The sequence below is a fragment of the Caretta caretta genome, chromosome 5 (genome assembly GCF_965140235.1).
Source record: "Caretta caretta isolate rCarCar2 chromosome 5, rCarCar1.hap1, whole genome shotgun sequence".
Classification (NCBI taxonomy): domain Eukaryota; kingdom Metazoa; phylum Chordata; order Testudines; family Cheloniidae; genus Caretta; species Caretta caretta.
Genome location: NC_134210.1, coordinates 5,365,774 through 5,390,628, shown reverse-complemented (window position 1 = coordinate 5,390,628; position 24,855 = coordinate 5,365,774). Strand labels below are relative to the sequence as shown.

Here is a 24,855-nt window from a genome sequence, read left to right as displayed (position 1 = left end):
AGTCTGTGTCCGCAAAAAGAAAAGGATTACTTGTGGCACCCTAGAGACTAACAAATTTATTTGAGCATAAGCTTTCGTGAGCTACAGCTCACTTCATCGGATGCATTCACAATCCACTGAATGCATCCGATGAAGTGAGCTGTAGCTCACAAAAGCTTATGCTCAAATAAATTTGTTAGTCTCTAGGGTGCCACAAGTACTCCTTTTCTTTTTATAAGGTGAATGTTAACCCACAGACAGCCAAACCCTCCAGTGCAATAAATTCCCTGTCTTGCATTTTCCTCCTATTCCAGTGTTTGATAAATGCATAGGTAAGGGCTTGCAAATTCAAATTCACACTCTACCTTAATCTGAATGATCTTTCAAGTGTAGACAAGCCCTAAAGGCAAACCAGGTGTGTATTTACTGTGGGGTAGCTATACTGCTGTAAAATCCCAATGGAGGCGAGGCACTGCAAGCCTGACCCCAGATGTACAGTACCTTCCCTCTTAATTTGTGTAAACTTGATTTTAAACACTAGCTTTAATAAAATTTACTGTGAGAAGAGTATAGTATTAACCTTCCCGAGCTCTCTCACAGCAAACACTGCAGCGTGCCGTGTGTCCGGTAGGATTTTACAATGAGATGGCTAATGTGCATTAATTATCCCATGGGAAAAACGCACCTTTTTGGGCAGTGAAGACAGCCTAAATTGTAGTCTTCTGGCATGACTGCGATTCCTGGTTAATACCTGTTACTACCATTGAAGTCTTTTTGTGCTGGGCTTTTACAGCTTTATTTTTGTAATAAATATTGAATAATATTTCAACTAGCCTTTGTGTTCCTGGACCAAGTTCAGTGTCCTATTCACTGACAGTGCTTAGCTAGTGCAGATTCCTGTGTATAACATTTATGCATAGCCCGTTCTTTGCACAGACTGATAGGGTTCATCAGGATTATAGTGATATAATAATCTACAATCTCATCCGTTTCAGGGCCAAACTTTTGTAATCTGTCTTTCTGCTGCAGCAGGAAGGATTAAGCTGCTTCTGGTACTCTGACCTGCAGCCAGTAGTGTAGGGTGTGAGTTTACTCTAGATAATTCCTGTTGGAGTCGCAGAGCAATCCCTCCCCTTTGTGCACTGAAGTTTGAAAATGGTTTTTCTCTCTTCCCATTTAAGGTATCTTTTACAACTTTATTTCTGACAGTTCTCCAGCATTAGCCGGTAAATAGAGACGTGATCATAGTAAGGAATGTAGGATTTGTAATAACCCATGGTAGTGTCCAAAGGTCCTTGTTTGGAGTTGGACCTCGTTGGGCTAGGTGCTGAAATTAGAGGTATACACAGTGCCTGTCCCAAAGATCTTACAATCCAAGGCTAGTGACATATGAAGGGTGAGGATAATGGAGTCAAATATAGTTTCTACCTACATATAAACTCATGTTGCTTTCTCTTGTAATAAATATCAAGTCGACTTCCCCAAATCCTTGTTTGTTTAGTCATTGTATGTTAATTCTATCTTCAGTTATTGCCCAGCCCTATGATTTGGTGTCTAAAAGGCATAGTCTCTTTAATATAGTGTGTGATCTACTATCTAATGCCTTTCTTTGTTGAGTTGGGGTCAGTTTAAGTCCCATTTACACTGGCAGTTACAGTGCAGCTGTGCCAGGTAATCCATAGGTTGCTTGGTCCTTGGCCGCCTTTCTTTGCATTATTTGGGCTGCACACTTAGTGCACTCTTTTTTCTCTGCATCCCTCGAGAAGCTGAAGTACTTTCTTTGTTCCCTCTTCAGGGGTACCAGCTATCTCCAAAGCCAGTAGTGTTTGGTTTAGTGTTTTTTGGAAATTGTATGGAAATTAGAGAAATTGTGAAATAAACAAGCCTAGAGGTGTATTAGAGAAAGCATCAGCAGAATGACACCTGGTTGAGTTAAAAATAGATACCGAGTTACCTAACATGACTCATTGCTCACAGCCTAAAATGAGCCCATGGTGCTCCAGGAAGGTTTGGTGGTGTAGCCGGGCGCGGACTCACCGGTGGCACCTCCTGCTGGACGTCTCAGGGAATTAGCATTCCAGCCTCCGGAGCGCCCTCTGTCGGCCGGTGTCTCGCCTTGCTGCTGGCTCCCATGTCCCTCCCAGGACCCCGGTGCCGCTTTAACTGGGTGCTGCCCCCTGGCAGTAATCCAACAGTTCTGGGTTTCATGTTGGGACATGGTGAACAGACAGATCAGGGGATGGTGATGGGGGACCTTAAGAGCACAGAATAAAGTCTCACATTCATGCAGTCACTACTGGATCTCTCTGCCTTTATCATTGTTAGTGATTGTATACTGGTGACCTGCATACAAGACCTGGCAGGTGAGGCTGTTAGGGTGCTAAAATCACCCCAGTCCTTCCCCCTTGGACAGATCCCAGAGAGTCATAAAGGGCACTGCTCCTTCACAAAAGCTCTTGCATATGGAATCACAAAGGAATGGGGGGAGAGGGCTGTACAGCAGTATTAAAGACAGATCTTGAAGACTCCTCTGCCCATGGTGAGTAGGAAACTTTCCCAGTGTGTGCGTTACATTTCTAGTCCTTATAACTGCAAAGGAAACATTCCAAATGAGAACTGAATGTAAACTGAGGCACTGCTCCCTTCCTGAGTCTGCAGATGGCTCAAACTCAGTACTTTGCAGGCTGGAGCATGCTCAAAACTGCTGCTCAGAGCCCTCTGGGTTGCAATGAAATAGACTGTAGTTTAGCTGCTGACTGTCAAAGCTCTTAGTAGTAGCAGAGGACACTCCTGGAGCTATTCACAAAGGAGGAAGACCCAAAAAGGAGCGTGGGGGAGCGGGTAGCAGCCAGGCAGCTGGTGGTAGGTAAAGTTGTAGAAACTCCTAACTCGCTTGTGGGCAGTTGAGGTGTCTGTTGGCTCAGGTGCAGAGGGACTGGCATGCTCTTTCTTCCATTCAGCAAAGAGGAATTTGTGGACAATCAAACCCAAGCTGGATGTGGCTGTGAAAGTTGCTAACCCTGAACCTAGTCCCGGGGCAGTAGGTTGGGGTAGATTGGTTTCTTACCTGGGTACATCCCCTGGACAGTGCCAGGAATGGGACAGGAGTGGCACCTATATTACATCCCTTTGGCTACTAAATTTCTAAACACAGGTTTAGTCCTGTGTCCTGGGTATTTATTGACAACTTCCAAGGCCTGGGTGTGAGGGGATGGTATGGAGGGAGGGGACGGAGAAGGAAACGCAGGAAGAGCTGCACCAGGACTTAGTAGAGGAATGAAAAGCAAGAGAAAGCGGAGTGAAGTTTGGAGGGAAAGTGTAATAGCAGGAAGAGAGGCGCTAAAGTTACACTTAGAACATTCACTAAATTGAATTCGCAATAAACAATGCACAGCTGTCTTGTTTCTTTCAATGGCAAGGGACACTGCAGCGCAGTTATAGCTGGGGGGGGGGCAAGCTAGGAAACTTACTCCTTGGGTTAGTAGGCAATGCTTTCAGTAACCTGCAACCCCAAAAACCCCAACAGAAACCCGGAGTTGTTTTCATGTGCGTTACTTGTGGATCAGGGTAGGTGGTTCTTTTCCTTTCTTTGGTTCAGGTGATGTTACACCTAAAATGCTCTGTTCAAATGTGGTCCTCTCATTGATAGGGGGTAGACATATTGGAGGGAATCCAAGGAGACTGATTTGAAGAAAGACTGAGTAAGAGTGAGCTTAGTAAATCAATGCCATTTTGGAGTGATGCGGGGAGGCAGGGGGAGAGTGTTAATGCCTACACCCTTCAAATCTATGCAGAGTAAGGAAGGAGAAGAATCCTTGGGTGCCATAAATGTGGTCTGACCAGGAATAGTGGGATGAAATTAAGAAAAGGAACATTTTAGGGGAAACTTCCTAATGATGCCATCTATTAGGCTCATTCTTCTCTAGAAGAAAAGGAGTACTTGTGGCACCTTAGAGACTAACCAATTTATTTGAGCATAAGCTTTCGTGAGCATATGCATCCGATGAAGTGAGCTGTAGCTCACAAAAGCTTATGCTCAAATAAATTGGTTAGTCTCTAAGGTGCCACAAGTACTCCTTTTCTTTTTGCGAATACAGACTAACACAGCTGTTACTCTGAAACCATTCTTCTCTAGGAAGATGGCCTGTGGTAAGTGTGTGTCAACAATAGGTCTGCCCCAGTCAGGGTGAGATTTCTTTGATACCAGTTGGTGGGGCCAGACCATGTTAAGGTCCCTTCAAGAATGCATGGTAGGCCCCTCCCATCCAATGTGCTGACCTTGATTCATGCATAATATGAAACTCTAGGATCTAAATCCTGTCTACGTTAGGTGTTAAGTGCTGTTTAAAATCATATTAATTAAAACATGAGCACAATTTTATTGTTTGAAACCACCATCTACTTTTCCTAGCCGAGGCGAGCTGGGCACTCGTTCGGGCTTTTTAGTGCTCCGAGTTATCCGGGCAGGAAGTGTTCTCGGTAATCTGCGAGCTGCATTTGAGAAGCAGCTTTTCATTAGAATGGGTGTTGCTGAGCTGCCTGCTGCTGTGCTGAAAGGGGCCTTTCTTGGCCGCCAGCGTTCAGATCTAAATCTGGTCAGAGAGCGAGTCATTGGCGAAGCTAATAAAATCTGGGAGTGCCGAATCCATCCTCTTCCTCCAGTCACCAGAGCAGACTCCTTCCCTTCCCTCGGTACTCATCAAAATAAAGATCTTCCCGATGAAACCACGTCCAAGGGCCTCTAGATCTAATAACCTTGCCACTGTAAACTCAGTAACTAGAGAAAACAGATGCATGTTATGTTTGTTTAGTCAGCTGCGGCCTCTCTTGTGCTTGTCCACAGGTGGCAGGTGTAGTGCACAGACTGCTGGTAGATTCGTGCGTATCTTAGGCATGTTGTATTCCCTTTGATCTGTGTCCCAGCTTCTGCAGAGGTTTTCTTAACATTAACTAAAGAGAGTTTTGGTTAAAATGTTCTAAGATAATACACAATGTTTATGGAATCTACACTATGTAGTTTTCTGCCCGCTAGGTAGTGGAAAGTGCACATGGACCAATGTCCGTTTCACTGCTGGCTTCTGCATAATTCTCTGCATCTCCTGACTCCTGAAAGGCGCTCTCACTTTCTAAGCGTATCAGTGAAAATAGGGCTTTGGACACAAATGAACTAAATCTGGTTTGGTTTGGTTTTTTCCCCCATGTAGGATAAACATGTTTAGTATCTTAAGACCAGCTGGAGAGGAAGGATGCTCTTGTGCTGCAAACACAGAGTCAGGGTACCTAGTTTCTTCCTGACTGTGCCCCGATGGTGTGACTTTGGGCAAGTTACTTAGCAATTTGCCTGCCTGGTTTTGACCTGCCCCGTCTCCAAGGTCCCTGTTGAAAAGGTTCTGGACCGGGCAAGTATCGCTGGGGCCTTTGTGACAGTCCTTTGTGTAGCTGCGGTGCAACACCGACGATGATGCACATTGTTGATGAATGCCTGCTGACTAGGTTCAGCGAGGGCCTCGAAGAACTGCATCACACCACTGAAAATGTCCTCACTTGGCTAGACGACTATGCGCACGCTAAATAAATACTTAACAATCCAGATCTGTTTCGCAGACTATAAAATGGGTTTTCTTACTCATGTCTCAGGGGCATTAGGCTAAATTTGAACAAATATTTGCAAAGCTTCCTGAGATCCTTGGGTGGAAGACAAAATAGAAGCTCATAGTATTATATTATTTAACATATGTGAAAGATTATTAATGCTTCTAAACTGTTTTTCAGATTCTAAATGGCTTCTAAGAAGTCGGGATCCGACTTTCACGGTAAGTGAAGTGCCGTATTTTTGTATTGGAAAGATTAATGTGAGGAAACTCCCCGTAAAACATTCTGTGTTACCTCTAATATAGATTCTACCCCCCCCATCTAATAATATAACGGGATTGGGTGGCTCTTGGGTGGCTCTTGGGATTAATAGGAGACTCAAAAGCCTTTCACCATCCTGCTACTGACCAAAAGTAGCCATTTTCTGTTGGCTGTTGATTGACTTGTGTGCAATAAACTTGGACTCAATCCAGGTTTTCAGTGGACATGTGTGCACTTCAGAAACTTCCACTGTTGGCATTAACTGGCAGTCAGCACAGAGGCCATGGCTTGAGTGCTCAATGGAGATTAGTCTGCTTTGTCTCTGCTAGAGCTGGTTCTTTCATGTCAGGGCTGGAAGGGCATTGGTGGGGCAGTGGCGCGGAAACTTACGTTTCTGTTGCCTATGCCTGTTCTCTGCCTAAACCGAGGACTTCAGTCTGTTATCTTTCACTCATAGCATTAAGAACACTTCAAACGTGAAAACGGGAAAATCCCTAGCTTGGTGTATGCATGTGCATGTGAAATTAAACCAACAGTAGGCCAGTGGAATAGCGTTTGCAGAAGCAAACTCTATATAGCGAAGGTTGCAACTTCACTTTAATTTTAAACTGTTTTTCCTCATTTATAACTTCCATAAAGTCTCCTTATGACTGAAACTGCTCATGCTTGGAGTCTGCCCTGTGATGAATTTATTTCAAATATAGTTTGAACTGAATCCATTTAAGTAACTTACTTTCGGGTAAGTGAAGGAGGAAAGGAAAGGAGTGGAATTTTCTGTAAACTCCTGATCCTGCACACATTTAAATATGTGCTTAATTTTACACATGAATAATCTCACTAGAGTCCGTTTGTGTAAAGCTAAGTGTGCGTTTGCTGGAGTCGGGTCTAAAGTTTTGGGGACGGGAGAGTGGGAAACTATTCTGACCCTCAAAGTTCTGTGATTGAGGATCCGATTTTTGCAGTTGCATGCAAATATTGCAGTTGTATGTGTAATCAAGAATTGCGTGTGAAATGACCAGTACCAACCTAAGTTAAAGTGATTGTCCATGCAGACTTCTTCCTTTTCATAGAGTTTAGAGTCCCTTCTCTTTCCAGATAGTGTTTCAGGTGAGCAAAATGACACTAGAGCACTCCACCATGGGGGAGAGGAAGGCTTGGAAAAGTCTGCCCCATTAAGTTGACCTTTATGCTTTCTCCTTGCCCTAGTATAAAGGGATCAGAAAGTGACGACAGCAGGGAAAGGACTATAAACAAGTCAGACTGACTAGCCTAGGAAATGCAAAATGAAAACATAATAAATCCTGAAACCAGATTGTAACATTTTCTTTAATCAAAGATGTGACAATAGGTAAGAAATGGTATCTAATTTTTAATATGTCTTGTCAGAGTTCCAGGAGCAAAGTTAGCTGGACCATGTGCTGTTTAATTGCTGATTACTGTTGAATGTAATAAGTATATGTGCAATGCAGAATTAATATTGCATTTGGAGCCAGAGGTTTTACAATTCTGGGCTCTAATTGTTACAATCTGGTGGGAAACGCCCCTTGTATAACAAAATAACAAGAACAAAAGAAATGGCTCTGCAGCATCAGTAGTTAACTGAAATACCCTGTTGTGAGGCTCTCTGTGTTTCTGCTGATATTGGCAATTCTAACACTAAGTTTATTGCTGTGCTGACTTAAACTTTCTGGGGAGGGATGGGCACAACTTTTGTTTTGTCATCTCTTGGGCAATTAGTGGGGAAAACTCTTTTCAATCACCTCCCAGCGTCCAAAAGAACAAATAGGTGACACTGTCCCTATAATTGCAGTTTACGACACAACATCTAGCCCAGCAAGTAGCTGTAGCTTAGAGTGTACAGAGTTTCTAGAATTGTACAGAGCTGACACTTCAAATGAACACACTCCCCGTGCTTGCTGTTTATGGGAATTTACATGAGGCTATTACAAAGCTGGTTAGTTGTAAAATCCCTCTTGGTATCTGGCGTTTACTTGCTTTACCTGTAAAGGGTTTGACAGAGTTCCTCCTCTGCCTTGGTGGCTCCTGCACTTATTGGCAGATTTTCTCGCCTCAGAGGTTTACGGCAGCCCTCAGTTGGCTGCTTTCGTGCTTCAGATCTGCCGTTCACTCAGTTAGCCTCATCGCTGGCCAGCATGGGGAAAGGAAGAACAATCCCCGCAGTCTCTGCTGATCCACCTAGAGAATTGGGGAACAGGCCAGAGACCTTCCCCTCTGGTGGAACCCACAGTCCAGTTCAACTCCTCCGGTATCAAGTAGGGAGTTGGTGGGATGGAGGGATGGGGGGAACCCAGGTTATACCTGGAGCTTTGAGGAAGCCACCTTCTGAATTCATACTTCAGAAAGAGAATGCTCCAGCAGGTTTCTCTGAGCACGGAGCTCAGTGCACTGTGGTGGTGTTTGAAGAACTAGAAGCTAGAGACTTGCAAGCCAAGTGAATGGCAATGCCTGGAAATGTAGCTTTCTGCAGGTGTGTTGAAAAGGTGAACTGAAGTTTCCCAAGGGTAGTGTTTGATGTTCTGCTAACACAGTGCTAATTGTTGCCACGCAAGTTGAAAGCTGCTGCTGCCGCTTCCTCAGCTGATGTCCAAAACTGCTCCAGTTATTCCTCGTGTTTATAAGGGTAGTGCGAAGGGCCAACCAAGAATGGGGCCCCGTCGTGCCAGACGCTGTGTAGAGTAGCAGGAAGTCCTTTTTCAGGAGAGCTAACAATCTAAATAGACAAGACTGACACAGGATGTGGGGAAAGGGTGCAAGCAGGGTGAACCATGTGATGGCAGCAAGGAGGAGATCCGCTAAATGGAAAGAAAAGGGAAGGGGCGAGGGAAGAGGGCAAGGAGGGACAGGCAGGAGTGAAGCTGAGGTGAAGACACACTGATAGAGAGGGAGGGTTGGAGAAAACAGTCAATTGGCCAGAGACAGTCAGAACATTCTGCAGTTTTGACTGGACTATCCATAGGTCCCTGCGGTGGCTGTCTGTTCCTACCAACTAGAGTCTCTGGCTGGTTGTTCTCTGCACGGTTTCCCCCAAGGCTACGTGACGGGGAGAGGAGACACCACCTGGATCCTAGTGCTCAGAGTGTGTGTGTGTGTGTGTATGGGGGTCTTCACTGCACAGTTCTGGTTCCAGGGAGTGCTGGGAGAGGAGCGATCCTGGCTGGACCCCATTTTACACCCTCCACTCAATGTGACCACTAAAGGTACCTTCCTTATTGTTTTGAACCGATTCCCCACGTCGGTGGTGACCTCTTTACACGTTCACTCATCAAGCTGCTAGACTGTGGAGGCCATTGTTTCCTGGGGATGCACCTGAGGCATCTGGGGGTCAGACCAGGCCTGTGTTTACATAATCGGTGATACACAGTGATACTGACTCTTTTGTTGGTCTTGGCCGAGGCAGAAAGGATGGTTTGAATAAAGTGGGTGCATGTTTTTCTGAACTTCCTGGGTCTGCTATAATAATTGTTTAAACAGAGTCCAAATTCCAAGGAGCCACATATTAAATATCATCCTGTTACTTAATGTGAGTTGTAACAAACTCATGTGTGCATGCTGCTGTGGATGAACACTGAGTAACAGCCACGCCTACGTCTGTACTAAAATCCAGTTTCTTTTTGCTCCCTGCTTTGAACAATCTGCTTTTTAAAATCATTTCCGGGGAATTGGCATGTTCAGCCCTCTGCAAAAAAAGGCCAATGGCTTAAATCACATTCTGGGCAGGACTCTAACCATATTCTGATACAAAGGAAAATCCCTGACCTGGGTAAAACAAGTGAAATATACCTTTGGGGTTTTTCTCTCCTTTCTCCCCACAAAAGGAAATTCTATAAACCCATCACAAAGTGTTCTGGAAAGGCTACCCTGAGAGAGAGGATGGTTCCCATGTCTATGGCAGCCCGTCGGTAAATGCCAGGTTACAGTGGTGGTCACAGTCAGAAAATCGGTATACTGGGAAGACACTAAAAATAATTTCCCAGTAATATTTGTCAGGTATCACACGCTGACTGCTAAGGTGAAACTAGCAAGAAGCAAATTCCTGAGTAGAGCAGCCAGTCTTTGCCTGTACCGTCCCTCACCTTAGTGCTGTATGTCCTGGCTTTAGCTCACGTGGCATTAAAAATAATCATAACTTTTAATCTCTCCCTACCTGGTGCTCTGATAAGACAAGACAGAGAGCAGTAGTCGCACTCCTACTCATGCCTGTCACAATGCGTAGTGTAGCACGGGCATTTTCCCTTTGCCTGGGGGAGCTCAACCCCTGCTCAGCCCCAGGCCCCACCCCCACTCTACCTCTCCCGTCAAGCCCCCACCTCATCCCATCTGTTTCCGTTCCCGCTCCGTCCCCTCCCCTGAGTGCACCCTGTCCCTGCTCCTTCCCCCTCCCCCCAGCACCTTCTGCACGCTGGGGAACAGCTGATCCACAGCGGGCAGGAGGCGATGGGAGGGAGGAGTGTTAATGGGCCACTTCACCTTGAATGGTCCCGTAAACTATGTGTTAGCTACTTACGCTAAACAATCTGTTCCACTGTGTATTTATCTGTGACACTGAGTACAAGCAAGTCTACACTGCAAAATTAAGTTGACCTAAGTTACGTCGACATACAGCCAGCACAGTAATTAAATTGTCCACACTATGCTCCCTGTGTCGGCCGTGTGCGTCCTGACCAGGAACGCTTGCACCAATTGGGGCAGTTGTGAGACAGCTTCTGAGAGGCAGCAACAGTCCATGTCAACAACGCAGTGACTGCACTGACGCTGTGTTGACCTAACTACATCAGCCGAAGCGCTACGCCTCGCATGGAGGTGGTGTTATTAAGTCGGTGTATTGGATGGCTTGCATCAGTTGGAGCTGAGTGTTAGTGTAGACACTTACAGAGTTAGGTCGTTGTACGCTGCCTTACGTCAGCCTAACTCTGTAATGTACACCAGGCTTATGTTTCCCAGACCTCAAGAAGTGCCCTGTCTAAGCTTGAAAGCTTGTCTCTCTCACCATCAGAAGTTGGTCCAATAAAAGATATGACCTCACCCACCTCATCTCTCCCATGCAATCAAAGGGCGTCTGGTCTGGTTTAGATGGGTTGTGATTCACGTTCCCATTGATGGGCACTCTGGTCACGATCTCTGCATAAACTAACACTTGGGAGTTGTTAGTGTACCCGTTCAACTACACACATCCTTAAACTAGACGCCTTGTTGCAGTAATGGCCGTGGTCCCCTCCCAACATCGAAATTGCAGTGCTGTTGAGCAGTCACTGAATATGTTGCTATCTCTGCTGGGGGTGCAACGAGTAAAGTTACTGTTAAATTCTCTGAGAGACTTCTTCAGTTCACGGTCACGGTGAGGAACGAGATCGGCTCTGGAATAGTCAGTCCCAGGGATTCAAAGCTGAAAGGACACTATCTCTCTAGCACAAATCTGAGAGCAGGCTGATGTGCCACATCCTGCAATGCTGTCATCGCTTGGGCTCGCTGACAGTCTTCAGCCCCAGGTGATAGGGTGTTTCCTGGTTTTGAAAACCTGTCCTTCATTAGCGCTTGGCTGCGTTCTTGTAGATGATTCAGTAATAGAGGAGCGCAGGAGGTATTTATGAATGGCCATTTAAGTTTGAAATTTGGTCAAAGGGAGATGACACATCAGGGATCTTTGGGATTGCTCAGGCTGTGAAAAGAGGTTAGTTCCTGAGCTCGGTCTCTCCTCTAAGGTGGCGACAGTACTCTGTAGCTGCATCTTTTATAATATTCCAACCCCAAAAGTGAATGTACAGATAAACTGGTCATTGAACACTGGTGTAGGAGTGGGGTTAATATCACTTTCAAACAAATTGCCATTCAGATTGGCGTTTGGAACTCCATCTATTCTCCCAGCTGGGGGTGCTGTCATAAAACTTCAGATGGTCGTTGGTGTTTATTACTTGTTTTCTGGTAGCCCGACCGCGCTGGGTACTGTACAAACGTAGAACACAGAGATGGTCCCTGCCCCAAACAGTCTAGAATTCAAGTAGAGGACTAGATAACAGATGGATAAAACAGACAGATTGTGGGGGGACGAGGGGGACACGGTAACAGTGAGAAGTTTGTGATCAGTGTGATAAGCAGAGGGCACAGTATACCAGCTGACTGACCAAGGAAGTGAAATTAGATTGATACAGAAACTGGGGTCCCAAAACTGAAGTTGAGTCACTGTAGATTGGGGTGGGCAAACTTTTTGGCATGAGGACCACATCTGGGTGGGGAAATTGCATGCAGGGCCATGAATGTAGGGCTGGGGCAGGGGGTTGGGGTGCAGGGTATGGGAGGGGGTTGGGGTACAGGAAGGGGTTCAGGGCAAGGGGTTGGTGTGGAGGAGGGGTGCGGGTTATAAGAGGGGGCTCAGGGCAGGGGGTTGGGGGGCGGGAGGGGTTCGGGGCGAGGGCTCTGGCCCGGTGCTGCTTACCTTGAGCTGCTCCGGGGTGACAGCGGTGTGCAGCAGGGCTAAGGCAGGCTCCCTGGCCCCAGGCCGCACCGCGCTGCTCCAGAAGCGGTCAGCACCACGTCCCTGCAGCCCCTTAGGGAGGGGGGGCAGAGGGTTCCACGTGCTGCCCTTGCCTGCAGGTACCTCCCCTGAAGCTCCCCTTCTACGGTTTCCCATCGCCGGCCAATGGGAGCTGCGGAGGGCGGTGCCCGCAGGCGGGGCAGCGCGCGGGCTGCAGTGACATAGTGCCAGGTGCTTCTGGGAGTGGTGCGGGGCCCACGGTGCCACAGGGTTGGCAATCCCACAGGCCGGATCCAAAGCCCTGACGGGCCGGATGCAGCCCACGGGCCGTAGTTTGCCCACCCCCAGTGTGGATGCATCTTTAAATGTATGTCTACCCTGCGGAGACTATGCCAGCGTAGTCCCCAGTGTAGACACAACTAACACCAACAGAAGTTTTTCTGTTCGTGTAGGAACGCCCCTTGTGCAAACATTAGCTATGTCGACGTAGCAGTTCTGCACTGGGGCTATATTGGTCAGGAGCGTGATTGTTTCACACCACTGGCCGACACAGCTATGTCAACATAACTTTTAAGTGTATACAGAGCGAAAGGCAAAAGAAACTAGTGCAGGGAAACTTACTTGATAATCTGTCCAGAAATCTGAGACCAAATTTCAACCTTTTAGCCATTTGAAAAGTGTGTATAACAAAATATTTTGGATAAAAGTGGGGCAGCAAACTCAAGCATGCTCTGCGTGTATGTTCTTTTTCTGGCTACTTTCATTTTTGTGCAGGTAGGTTAGCAAAGATAAAATAGATTCACATTTCCATATTTGAAAGCTAACAGGAATGCATAATACATTTGAGTCTCTGATGTAACTTTTACTTTTGATCTTAGGGCCTTTCAGTTATCTTGATGATGTCCCATTTAAGATCGGAGACAAATTCAAAACACCAGCCAAGGTTGGCTTACCCATTGGTTTCTGCTTTCCTGATTCTCCCCAGCTTGTCAGAGAAGCCCAGGTAAGTGGGTGTTTTGTTTGTTTGTTCCCTTTGTTGTTAATGTTTGGTATGTCATAAATTTCGAAATATCCAGATTTAGGTCTTATATAAATGTTTGCTAGAGCTATCCTGGTTGTTCTAGAATTGCCCATTTATGGGGTTTCCTGCACCCTGTTCTGAAAGATCTTGTTCCAGTTACTGTCCTACACAGGATACTAGACTATAGAGACAGATATGGCAATTTTTATGTTCCTGCTGTAATTGCAAGTTTTACGGTGCTTATCTCAAATGCTTTACATGTCGTCATAATTTATCAAAAAGGAATAAAAGCCCAGGAAATTCTGAAACAGAGCTTTGATACAGTTCAAGTTAAACGTATACTTAAGTAGAACTTTTTAATGGGAAAGTTGGGAAATTCACAGTTCAGATTCCAACAACAACCTTAACTCTGTTCCTTCTGTCCCTGACTATCCTACAGTTTGGCAGTTTTAACAAGAATGGAAAATTCAAATATAGGCGTTCTAGCACTCTTACAAAATCCTGGTTGTTTGGAGTTAGTGGATTTTTTTTTTTTTTTGCTGTCAAATGAATTTAATTTTTGTTATAATTTGTGTAAAAAGTAGATAAGTAGATTTGGTGCTTTGGTGCGTATGCATGGTGTTCTGTGGCTTCTGACTTCCCCTGTCCTGCTTTTATTGGGTGGAGAACTACACTTCTAGCTCTTGTTTTGCTTTGTAGTTCTCATTGACAATTTATTTACCCAGCCATGTGGCCAAGTTACGTAATTTGGCAAATAAATCTCTCCTCTCTTTTCCAGGCATGTGGTCTTAAGTTGCCTTAATTTTTTTGGTTAGTTTGAAATCAACTGATTAAACAGACTAACTTTTAAAAAATCCTTGTGTGCTTATCATTTTCAAATTGGTACTAGAAATCCAACCGCACTAATTTAACTGAAATTTTAAATTAGGAGCCAAGGTCCTGTTTAGTGCCAATCCTGATGCAGAGAGAATGGCAGGTCGCAGTAGAGTGGCTTGGTGTTCTTTATGCCATGTGATGTTTCCACAGAGTTCCCTGGAATATGGATTTTGAGTCCTGACCACAGAGCCGATCAAATCAATAGTTTAAGTCTTTTGATTTCATAGTATACTTTCTACAAGGAGTTGATCTGGTATGTTCGAGGCCCATTTTAACCCTAAATGGCTAGCCTGGGACGTGGCGCTAACTCTCCTTTCCCTTTCCCTCCAAGCCAGTGACACACACATTTGGTGTGCCTGATGTGACTGCTGCAGTGAAGTCATGTGTCATGGTGCACGGCTTCCTTTGACATCTGCAGCAGAAGACAGTCCAGCTTGCTGGTGCTAGGCTTGTCTGCTTTCAGCATGTCAAGTGTTGTAGCACGGCATAAGGGCCAAGGCCACTGTGCGAAGTGTCTGTCCTTTGCACTGAATATCCACAGGCTAAGCCTGCGTGCTCAGAAGGTACCACTGTTTGTTCTTGTAAAGCATTAGCGCCTTAAGTAATTTTGGCTGTGGACTGTTCTGTCACTTGTGCAACTGTAAATTCTCTTGTCCTGCAAACTGGCTTTGTGGGCAGGTCTGACGTTCTGGGGTGCAGTCCAGACCAGAGAGGGGTTTTGTCACCACCCATCCTGCTGCCTTGGGTGCTTCACAATGCTTTGCTGCTGTAGTTCCCAACCTTTGCGTCTCACAAACAGCATGCAGGTTACATGCTGAGTGTCTGCATATAGCCACAGCCCTGCTCCAGCAACTCTGACCCCAGCAGCCTGTCAGGTACACACCAGCCCCAGTCTGGCGTCTAGCAGCCTTAGTTACGATCTGCAGGGTGACCCCAACACATTCCCAGTCCCAGATTTTCCCCAGAAACGCATGTGCTGCACTGCCCAGCCCTCTCCTGGACAGTTGGGATATTGTAGGTCCATTGACACTGAAAGGGGTCAGTGTACAACGGTTTGCTGGAGTTACCAAACAATTCAGTTTAAACACAACACTGAATTGGTTTTGATTGAGTAAAACAAGTTTATTTCATTACAAAGAGAGATTTTAAGTGACTATAAGGCATTAAAATAAAAAATGGCTACAAGAAAAGCAAAGAAAAAATGCTTTTTAATAACTAAACTTGGTTCAAGGTAAAATCTTTACCACAGGTTCCCAGCAACATTGCTGATCAAATTTTCAAGTCAAGATCTTACACAAAGTCCGAAGGCTGGTTCCTTTATCTCCCTGGTCAAAGGAGGTGAGGGGATGCGGGAGGAGTACCTGGGGTGTTTTTGACCCTCAATTTATAGTCCAGTCACCCTTTGAAATGCATTTTCCTGAGGGTTATCCCAGTTAAAGTTCCTTCCAGCTGTGAGGGTGGAGGCGTGGAGTCTCAATCTTTTCCTGCCCCCCTTCACTGCCAAAGAATGGCCACTTGACTGGTGATTGATCGTCAGTCAACTTTGATGACACCTGGCTAGAGGCGCCAGCTTGTCTTTGTGTCTTTGAGAAACAGGTTTGCTCCCTCCCCAGACTTGCCTGGTAAACACATTTCAGTCATTTCAGCTTGTGTTCATAACTTTACGGATCACATTGCTGTGTACATTTCAGCATGATACTACTGACCAGCAAATTTATTAGTTTTCGAATGGTACCTCATGAGGTATGCCTTGTAGAAAGATTATTACAGTGATATGTGCCGTGTGAATATGGGGATGGGCGGCATTTGGCCTAGAGGTTTATGTAAGATTTGATCCTTGTGCTTGCACTTCCAAGGAAGTGCTCATATTAAAATGTGAGAAAGCTCAGGGGACCCTGTCATGCTGGTAATAGCGACACAGATCTGCCTCTGTAGAAAAACGCACCCTAAGCTAGGGGCTAATGTCTCAGTTTTATGACTCCTTTGCTGGGTTCTTGACTTGGCAGAACTGGCAGTACGTAGGTTAGTACCTCTTCTTTCTGTTGGGTACTAAACTCTGCTATGGACTTTAACCTCTTCTGAAGAGAGGTAAAAAATTCCATGATGTTTCCAGCGATGCAGTAATCCAGAATCTACTCTATTCTTGTGTGGCTTGTGGCCAGTTCATCAACAGGGGAATCTGCAGCCTACCAGCAAATCCTGAAGCTAGAGCATAGTAGAGATCTACCGTTGAGTAGTGTGCTTGATTTCTACTCTACGCATGCTCTCTTCTGTGGGAGATAGATGCTGTGGTATTGTGTTCATCTTCGTAACAGTTTTTAAGCAAAATCATGTGGAAAGGAGGAATAGAATATATCCATTGGCATATAACCAAGGTTAGCTTCTAGAGCAGCAGTTCTCAAACTGTGGATCGGGACCCCAAAGTGGGTCACGACCCCTTTTTAATGGGGTCGCCAGGACTGGCATTAGACTTGCTGGGGCCAAAGGCCAAGCCCGAGCCCCATCACCTAGGGCCAAAGTCCAAGCCTGAGGACTTCAGCCATTGTGACAGGGCTCAGGGTTACAGGCCCCCCACCTGAGGCTGAAGCCCTTGAGCTATGGCTTTGGCCCCCCCACCTGGGGTGCTGGAGACTAGGCTTTGGCTCTGGCCACTCTTCCCAGGGTGGCCTCAGGCTTCGGTCCCCCCTCTTGGGGTCATATAGTAATTTTTGTTGTCAGAAAGGGGTCTTGATGCAATGAAGTTTGAGAACCCCTGTTCTAGAGGCACAAAGAATGTCTTCTGCTTGTCTGTAGGTGAGCAGAGATATTAGTTAAGAGAAATCCTCCCCACCCCTTGGGTAATACCTCTAAGTTGTTACTCCATGTTCCTTGCTACGTATGGGATGATGATGCCGTCATAAAGTAGTGACTATGTTCCTTACCCTTGAATCTCGTTTTTCCTTACAGTATGACTTCTCCCTGGAAAAGAGAACTGTTGAGTGGGCGGAAGACATCAAAAAAATCCAAGCAGCTCAGAGAGAAGCAGAGCAAAAGGCTGCGCAAGCAATAGCTAATTCCAAGGCTGCTTCAGACAACAACAGCAAAATGGGCTTCTCTGAAGCTCTGCCACTTCCCATTAACCCTATTCTCGCTAGTCTACAGCACAATAACATTCTTACTCCCACCCCTGCCAACAGCAGTGCCATAAAGCAAAAGGTCCTTAGTCCGCCTTACCCAAAGGCAGACTTCAACCCAGCAGATTTTGAATGTGAAGAAGACCCATTTGACAATCTGGAGCTAAAAACTATTGATGAAAAAGAAGAACTGAAAAATATTCTTGAAATTCACGTTGGTACGACTGGGCCAATTGTCACCCAACTGTTGGAGAATAACTTGCCCAAAGTAGGGCCAGAATCTGCGTTACAAGATCAGGAAGTTCTGGCATCCATAGAAAGGGCTACCTTGGACTTCAAGCCCCTTCACAAACCCAATGGCTTTATCACTTTACCACAGTTGGAAAACTGTGAAAAGATGTCCCTGTCTTCCAAAGTGTCCCTCTCCCCCATCACGTCAGTGAGCAATATCAAATCTCTCTCCTTTCCCAAGCTCGACTCAGATGAGAGCGATCAGAAAATGTCAAAGCTCACAAGCACTTTTCACAGCGCTACCTGTCTCCAAAATGGCTCTTTACAGGCCTGCTCTCCCAGTAAGGCTAGTGAACTCAACGGACATCAAGTTGTTGGACTTTCTGATTTAAATGTGGACAGTGGAATGGAGACATCAACATTATCCTCTTCATCCAGGCTGCCTTCCTTATCTGTGTCAACACCTTGTACAGAAGAACAATCATCTCAAAACACAGCAACTAAGGTAAGGATTCAACACGTTAAAATAGGTTTGGGGTGTTCAAGGGGAAGGTGAACGTGACTCATATTTCTAAAATGCATCCTGTAGCTTCCTTTGATTTAATACTCGGATGTGGTCTGCTGACAATACATGTCTTCTCATGCATTGCTCTATCTTGATCTAAATGGAAAACTGATGAGCTAAAGAGGAAACATTGGATGCTGGGAGTTAGTCTCAGAAGATCACATGTCACTGTTTTGGATGTAGACAGCTGTAATCTAATTCACTTTAGGCCCATGAGGTGTTTTCTGGCTCCTGGCAAGTTGCTAGAGGTATTCATGGTAAGAGATCTTGGGCACCTTGGGTTTAAGGCTCTAGTAAGATTTTTCGCTGCTATATTCTCATACGTTCTGGCTGTTCACCCCAAACTGAGACATTCATTTCTAAGCTACCATGCTGGATTTAATCAAATTCTTTAAGCAAACATTCAGTTGAAGTGCTTGTGTTAGGCACATCCGAGGACAGTCAGTATTGAGACGTGGCATCCCCATGCATGACATTTTCAGATGACTTTATCAAGCTGCTACAAGTGATCTGGCTTATCGCTCAAGAGACTGATGTAGCCCTGCTACAGACCCTGGCAGTGCAAGTATCTCCACTTCCCTTGTAGAGCTGTGTGCTTCAGTGCTGACCGGTACAATAAACTGGCAGCCACTCCTTTTAATGTTCTTCGCTCCAGCATCCCCGCCAAACACAACGGTGGGTTTTTATTTGAGTTAAAATAACACTTGTCTGAAATCTGGTACCTGCTTTTCTCAGGCCTGAACCCGTGCCGAAAGTGCTTGGAATAAGTTAGATGTTTCCTGTGCTCGGAGTTCTAGAACTACTTTGTCATGCTTCTAAACATTGGTTCTGGCCTAGAGATCGGAGACCATTTCAGTCCAGCACAGCTTGAAGGGAAGAAGCAAACTTGGTTTATCCCATCTGTTCCTTTTCCCTTCAAAACATAGGCGTAACTTTCTCAAAGAACCAAAGGGATTTGAACATCCGGTTCCCATTAAAACGAATGGCAATTGGACATTCAGATCCCATAGTTGGCTCTGAAAATCTCAACCCTAGCTATTGCAGGGAAGGGTTTGAAGGTAGGGGGCGGGGAGACCCCTCATGTTCAATATAAAACATTACATCTTGGTGTCATGGTCACACTGGTATACATTCTCCACTCAAAGGCGTTGTAGGATGTCAGAGAGCAAGTGACCTAGCACACACCCAAACAAAGGGGTGGAGAGCCCTTGAGGAATACTTGCCTTTTGCTGATCATTCTACCGCAGTCAATACATACAGCCTTGAAACCGAAGTCCATAAATCAGCTGGCAGGCATAGGCATGCATAATGCTACTACAGAAACCCAGCATTTTGGAAAATAAGTAGTCTTTGGGGCACAGCAAAAGTGATGAGTTTTACCTTTAGCAATAAAATTAGCATTGTGCAGAGGCTGAAGGCAAATGCTGTTAATCCAGAAAGCAGCCGGAAAAGAAAATATGTCCAACCCATCCGTGAGCAGTCATTGCTCTGAATATTGTTTCTTATTAGAGAGCATCATTCATCAAATCATGTGGCTGTGATAGCTTTATCTTCTTCACACATGGCTCAAGCAGAATATCCTGTGGCTCTAGAGAGCTTGAGAAGAGAAAGATGAAAATCTAAATAATGGCTCTGCTGAGCAGCTAGAGTTGGTGAGATGTGACCGTCACTGGGCCCATCTACACTAGAGAAATCCTCGCAAGCCCCAAGGAGGCAGGCATTCTGTAGGATGCTTCAAGGAGGATAAGGACTTGTGAACTGAAATGAAGGAAATTGTTCAACAATTAGATTGAATAGCAAGAAAAGCTTCCCAACTTGAGACTTGTTTCCCAGGAAAGGGCATGGACGTCTCCTTAGTTGAGACACTTAACACTAGACTGGACAAAGTCGTAGGGGACAAATGCTGTTGAGAACAGTATTTTAGAGCTGAGAAAGAGGTAAGCTGATGTAACTGGGCTCTCCTGTCTCGAATTTCTAGTCTTAACAATAAGCTGGAGGATTTTTTGGATTCCCATGTTACGGTCTTAAGGACTTGGGAAATATAAAATTAAACAAGAGTATAACTAAATACAAAAAGAAAAGGAGGACTTCTGGCACCTTAGAGACTAACAAATTTATTTGAGCATAAGCTTTCGTGAGCTACAGCTCACTTCATCGGATGCCGAATGCATCCGATGAAGTGCGCTGTAGCTCACGAAAGCTTATGCTCAAATAAATTGGTTAGTCTCTAAGGTGCCAGAAGTCCTCCTTTTCTTTTTGCGTATACAGACTAACATGGCTGCTACTCTGAAACCATAACTAAATACAGAATTCAGTCCCGAGCATCAGAAGATCATGGTTGTGCGGATGAAAGCCAGGGGTCGTCTGAGGTAATTTTGAAGGTTTCTTCTATTAAGAGCAGCTCTTGACATCTGGGTTAAAATGTCCATACAGAGCCTCTTCCTGTCCGTCTTTAGTCGGACTGTCTGCCCCATTTGGGAAGCGTCAGGATCATCCACGTGTGTCATGGTGTCCTGTCACAACTTCTTTTCCTGTAGTCGAGATTGACTTTGGTGGTTTGGATTTGGCGTGACTTGTTAACATTTTAATAACTGCCAGTAGAGACTAGATTTTTATGGTGGTTGCACAAGAATATTGGTCATTTAAAACTGGGACTTACCTGAAACTACACAAGTTGCCTTTTGTTGTAAAAGGGGCTTCCTCTTCTGAGTTTAGATCTTTAGATGCTGAACTTCTTGGCCTCTGCCCTGCTGGATGTCATCTAGTGTCTGACAATTGGTGATCTTCACAATTCAGTTTATACAAAGTAGGCAAGAAGACAAATAGAAAAACTGCTTGTGAGGACTAATGGATTGAAATTAAATGGATCTGGGTGTAGCGCTGACAAATGACATGCAGGCTTCATTTTGTGATGTGTGCTCTTTCTACGTGATGCTGCTTAGCATGTGGGTATTGACAGTTGGGCTATCCATAACATCAAAAATTCAGTATATAATTATATCTCTATTCTTTCAGTGGACTTCCTATCTGATCTTTGTTGTGGTTTCCAGCCTGCATGGAATAAGGCAACAGTATTGTCAAAGCATGCACAGGGCAAGTGCTAAGCCACAATCCTGTATGTACATTAAACATAGGGTTGTGGTTTATAGAAGTGGAGGTTGGTGAGTGTGGTGAATGGTGTTCACTTGTTTCTTTCTCACTAGTTTACTCTGGAGTTTTAGTTTCCTCCTTTGGTTAGGAATATTTTTGCGGAGGGGGAGGATGAGGAGCAACTCCCCTCTTCTCATGTCTCCTGCCTCCCCCCAAGATTAAGCAGCTCTGGGATGTACCATTAATTAAATTGACCTACTGTTGCCTCACAGAAATCAGACATTCTGGGACAAATCAGTATCCGAACACACGAGCCTTCTCTAACAAGTGTCTGCTCCCAGAAGAGAATCCACTTACTGTCCCACCAGCACTGAAGTGATCTCAACTATGACTAACTGTAAAGTCACATTCTCTTGAGGCGTCTGAGGCTGGAATGGCTGGTTTGGAACAAGTGCAATGAAACAGAACTACCTCCATGAGTTGGGTGCTGCTCATTGGCTTTCTTATTTAAATGCTTTTATGTAAGCCAGATCTGGCTGGAGTGTGGGCTAGATGCAGTCCAGGATTATCAGTGGCTTCAGCACAGTAGTAAGGGCTATGGAGAATGCAGTGTGCTAATATGCAATGCTTTCCCTAGCCAAGCAAATCTCTGCTTGAAATCTCTGAACTTACATGTCTCCAAATGGCTGTAAGCCCTCTGGTCAGAGGAAGCTGCAGGGAAAAAGCTTTCTGAAGAGGGAATTCATATGTTGACTTCCTCTTAGCTCCAGTTATAATCCATGTCCTGCTCCCACACCCACAAGAAAAACATTAACGAGTTAACTTTTAACTGGTTTCAGCCAGCCTCTGATTGGCTTCAGGTGTCCCAATCAACCTAGCGTCCTCCCTGCCTTCTGGAAAGTTCTTAATTGGCCCCAGATGTCTTAATTGACCTGGAGCAGCTGCCATTTCACTTATCCTGGTACCAGGGATTTGTTTAGCCTGGAGCTAATATATCTATCTCCCACTACTTTTCTGTAGCCATCTGGCCTTGCCCCATCACAGTAGTCAAAAAGCAGGCCTTGTTTGGATGCATCAAAAATGGGATGGATAGAAAATACTGAAATTCTCTCATGCTCTCACCTAGATTACTGCAGTCAGTTGTAGACAACTCAGAAGAGAATATAGCCGAAGGGATACAGAAATGGGCCACCGAATTAGTCCGAGGCCCAGTGAGTAGAAATGATGGGTTAGGTTAGTTTGAGAAGACCAGTAAGGGGTGATGAAAGAGAACAAAATGCTGAATGTGGGAGAGGAGAAATTGCTGGGTGTCCCTTTTACTTTCCTTCATAATCCAAACGCAGAGGGACATTCAGTGAAATCTGTCGGCAATAGCCTCAAACTGATAAAGGGAAATACTTGTACACAGCACAAACTCAGCTCATGGATCTCTGCTGCAAGCCATCAGGCAGGTCAAGAGTTTAGTAGGCTTTAGCAATCTATTGGACATTTGTATGTATAATTAGCAGCCACAATTACATTAGGTTAAAATGTTTTAGAATTATTCTGAGAAGGGCTATAAATCCTCCCTCTTTGGGCCATCTGCTGACTGACAGGTTGGGAAGAAACATCTCTTACGGGTAGGATTCAGAGTAGCAGCAGCTCACCAGCAACCACACACCACACAACAGAACCACTAACCCAGGAACCTATCCTTGCAACAAAGCCCGTTGCCAACTGTGTCCACATATCTATTCAGGGGACACCATCATAGGGCCTAATCACATCAGCCACACTATCAGAGGTTCGTTCACCTGCGCATCTACCAATGTGATATATGCCATCATGTGCCAACAATGCCCCTCTGCCATGTACATTGGTCAAATTGGACAGTGTCTACGTAAAAGAATAAATGGACACAAATCAGATGTCAAGAATTATAACATTCATAAACCAGTCGGCGAACACTTCAGTCTCTCTGATCACTCGATTACAGACCTAAAGGTCGCAATATTACAACAAAAAGACTTCAAAAACAGATTCCAACGAGAGACTGCTGAATTGGAATTAATTTGCAAACTGGATACAATTAACTTAGGCTCGAATAGAGACAGGGAGTGGATGGGTCCTTACACAAAGTAAAACTATTTCCCCATGTTTATTCCCCCCCCCCCCGCTCCCCTCCCCCCACTGCTCCTCAGATGTTCCTGTTAACTGCTGGCAATGGCCCACCTTGATTATCACTACGAAAGGTTTTCTCTCCCCCTCCCCGGTGGTAATAGCTCATCTTAAGTGATCACTCTGGTTACAGTGTGTATGGTAACACCCATTTTTTCATGTTCTGTGTGTATATAAATCTCACTGTGTTTTCCACAGTATGCATCCGATGAAGTGAGCTGTAGCTCACCAAAGCTTATGCTCAAATAAATTGGTTAGTCTCCAAGGTGCCACTAGTACTCCTTTTCTTCTTACGGGTAGGCTATTCCGTAATTCTCTACTACAAGGTGTTTTATGTTTCGTTGTCAATGACAGGTGTGTACTAGATGGACTAACGGTCTGACCCAGTATGGCAATTGTTGCTCCTCTACCCATCTTTCCTGGCTCTGTCCTTCCAGGCCCCCTTCTCACTAGGAACTTTGCTTGTCAGTATAGTAGACAGCTCTTCAATCTTCTCATTCATCTGTTGTTTTTACAGGTACAGAGAGACTACAAGGAATCAGAGTTCCCTATGGTAAGTTCCCAAATTACCTACATAAGTTGGTATGTTGCATAGTACATTCCTAAATTACCCATACATTGGTAATGTTCTTTTGTGTGAAGGAAGCAATGAATGGCTCCTATGAGTGTACTGACGGTCAATAAAGTGGTCAGCACATGGATGTGGTCATCTGTACCTTTGTAGGGCCAAGAGTTGATTCTGCTTATTTCATAAATGCTCTTTTTGTTACCTACTCTCTCTAGCTGGCTGTCATCTCATGATGACAGAGCTTGGCTAAATTAGTAAACGTAGATCTAGTATCTTTCAAAGTAGAAGGGGATATCGGGTGAGGAACTGCCTAGGGTGATCCTAGAAGAGATCATTGGGAGCAGAGGGAATGTTTTTGTACCCCACTGCTCAGTTTCATCCCAACAGTGATTGGTCTCCCAAAGGAAGTGTGGGAAGCCCAGCTCTGTTCATTTCAAACGAGATGAGATAACTCCCTCAGAGTTCTGTAAAGAGTAGTCCTGCACTAGCCAGGGAGGGAAGAGGCATGGTGCTGGGATAGAGATGTATCACCACTCATTTCTGCTTGGCTTTCCATTCCTAGATAACGCACCAAAACTTCACAGTGTGTAAAGTGCCCAGTAATACCAGCTGCACTAAATGGTCAAGCGGCCCCACGTACTCAGACATGCTGCAGACCCTGTCCGCCAGTGAGAGGCAGTGTGTGGAAACAGTCGTCAACATGGGATACTCTTACGACGATGTCGTAACAGCCATGAAGAAGAAAGGACAGAATATAGAACAGGTACGAGCTCTTGCAAAGGAGTGGGAGCTCCAGAGGTGCAGCCATCTCTGTCAGGAGTGTGGACCCCATGGCCTTACAAAAACCAAAACGCTTAGGACCTAATGGAGGCCTGGAATTTGCCGTAATTTGCAGATTAACTGGGAATGGAT

General features: G+C 45.2%; 1 protein-coding gene across 1 annotated transcript in view; it reads left to right on the top strand.

The window, feature by feature from the left end:
• UBAP1 (ubiquitin associated protein 1) overlaps positions 1–24,855 on the top strand; it is a 53,173-nt gene that overhangs the window by 22,195 nt on the left and 6,123 nt on the right. The window contains exons 2-6 of the mRNA XM_048850323.2: positions 5,752–5,792; positions 13,201–13,325; positions 17,166–18,068; positions 23,893–23,928; positions 24,506–24,706. Of these exons, the coding sequence (XP_048706280.2) occupies positions 5,759–5,792; positions 13,201–13,325; positions 17,166–18,068; positions 23,893–23,928; positions 24,506–24,706 (1,299 nt within the window). The 5' untranslated portion in view covers positions 5,752–5,758. The remainder of the gene's footprint in view (positions 1–5,751; positions 5,793–13,200; positions 13,326–17,165; positions 18,069–23,892; positions 23,929–24,505; positions 24,707–24,855) is intronic.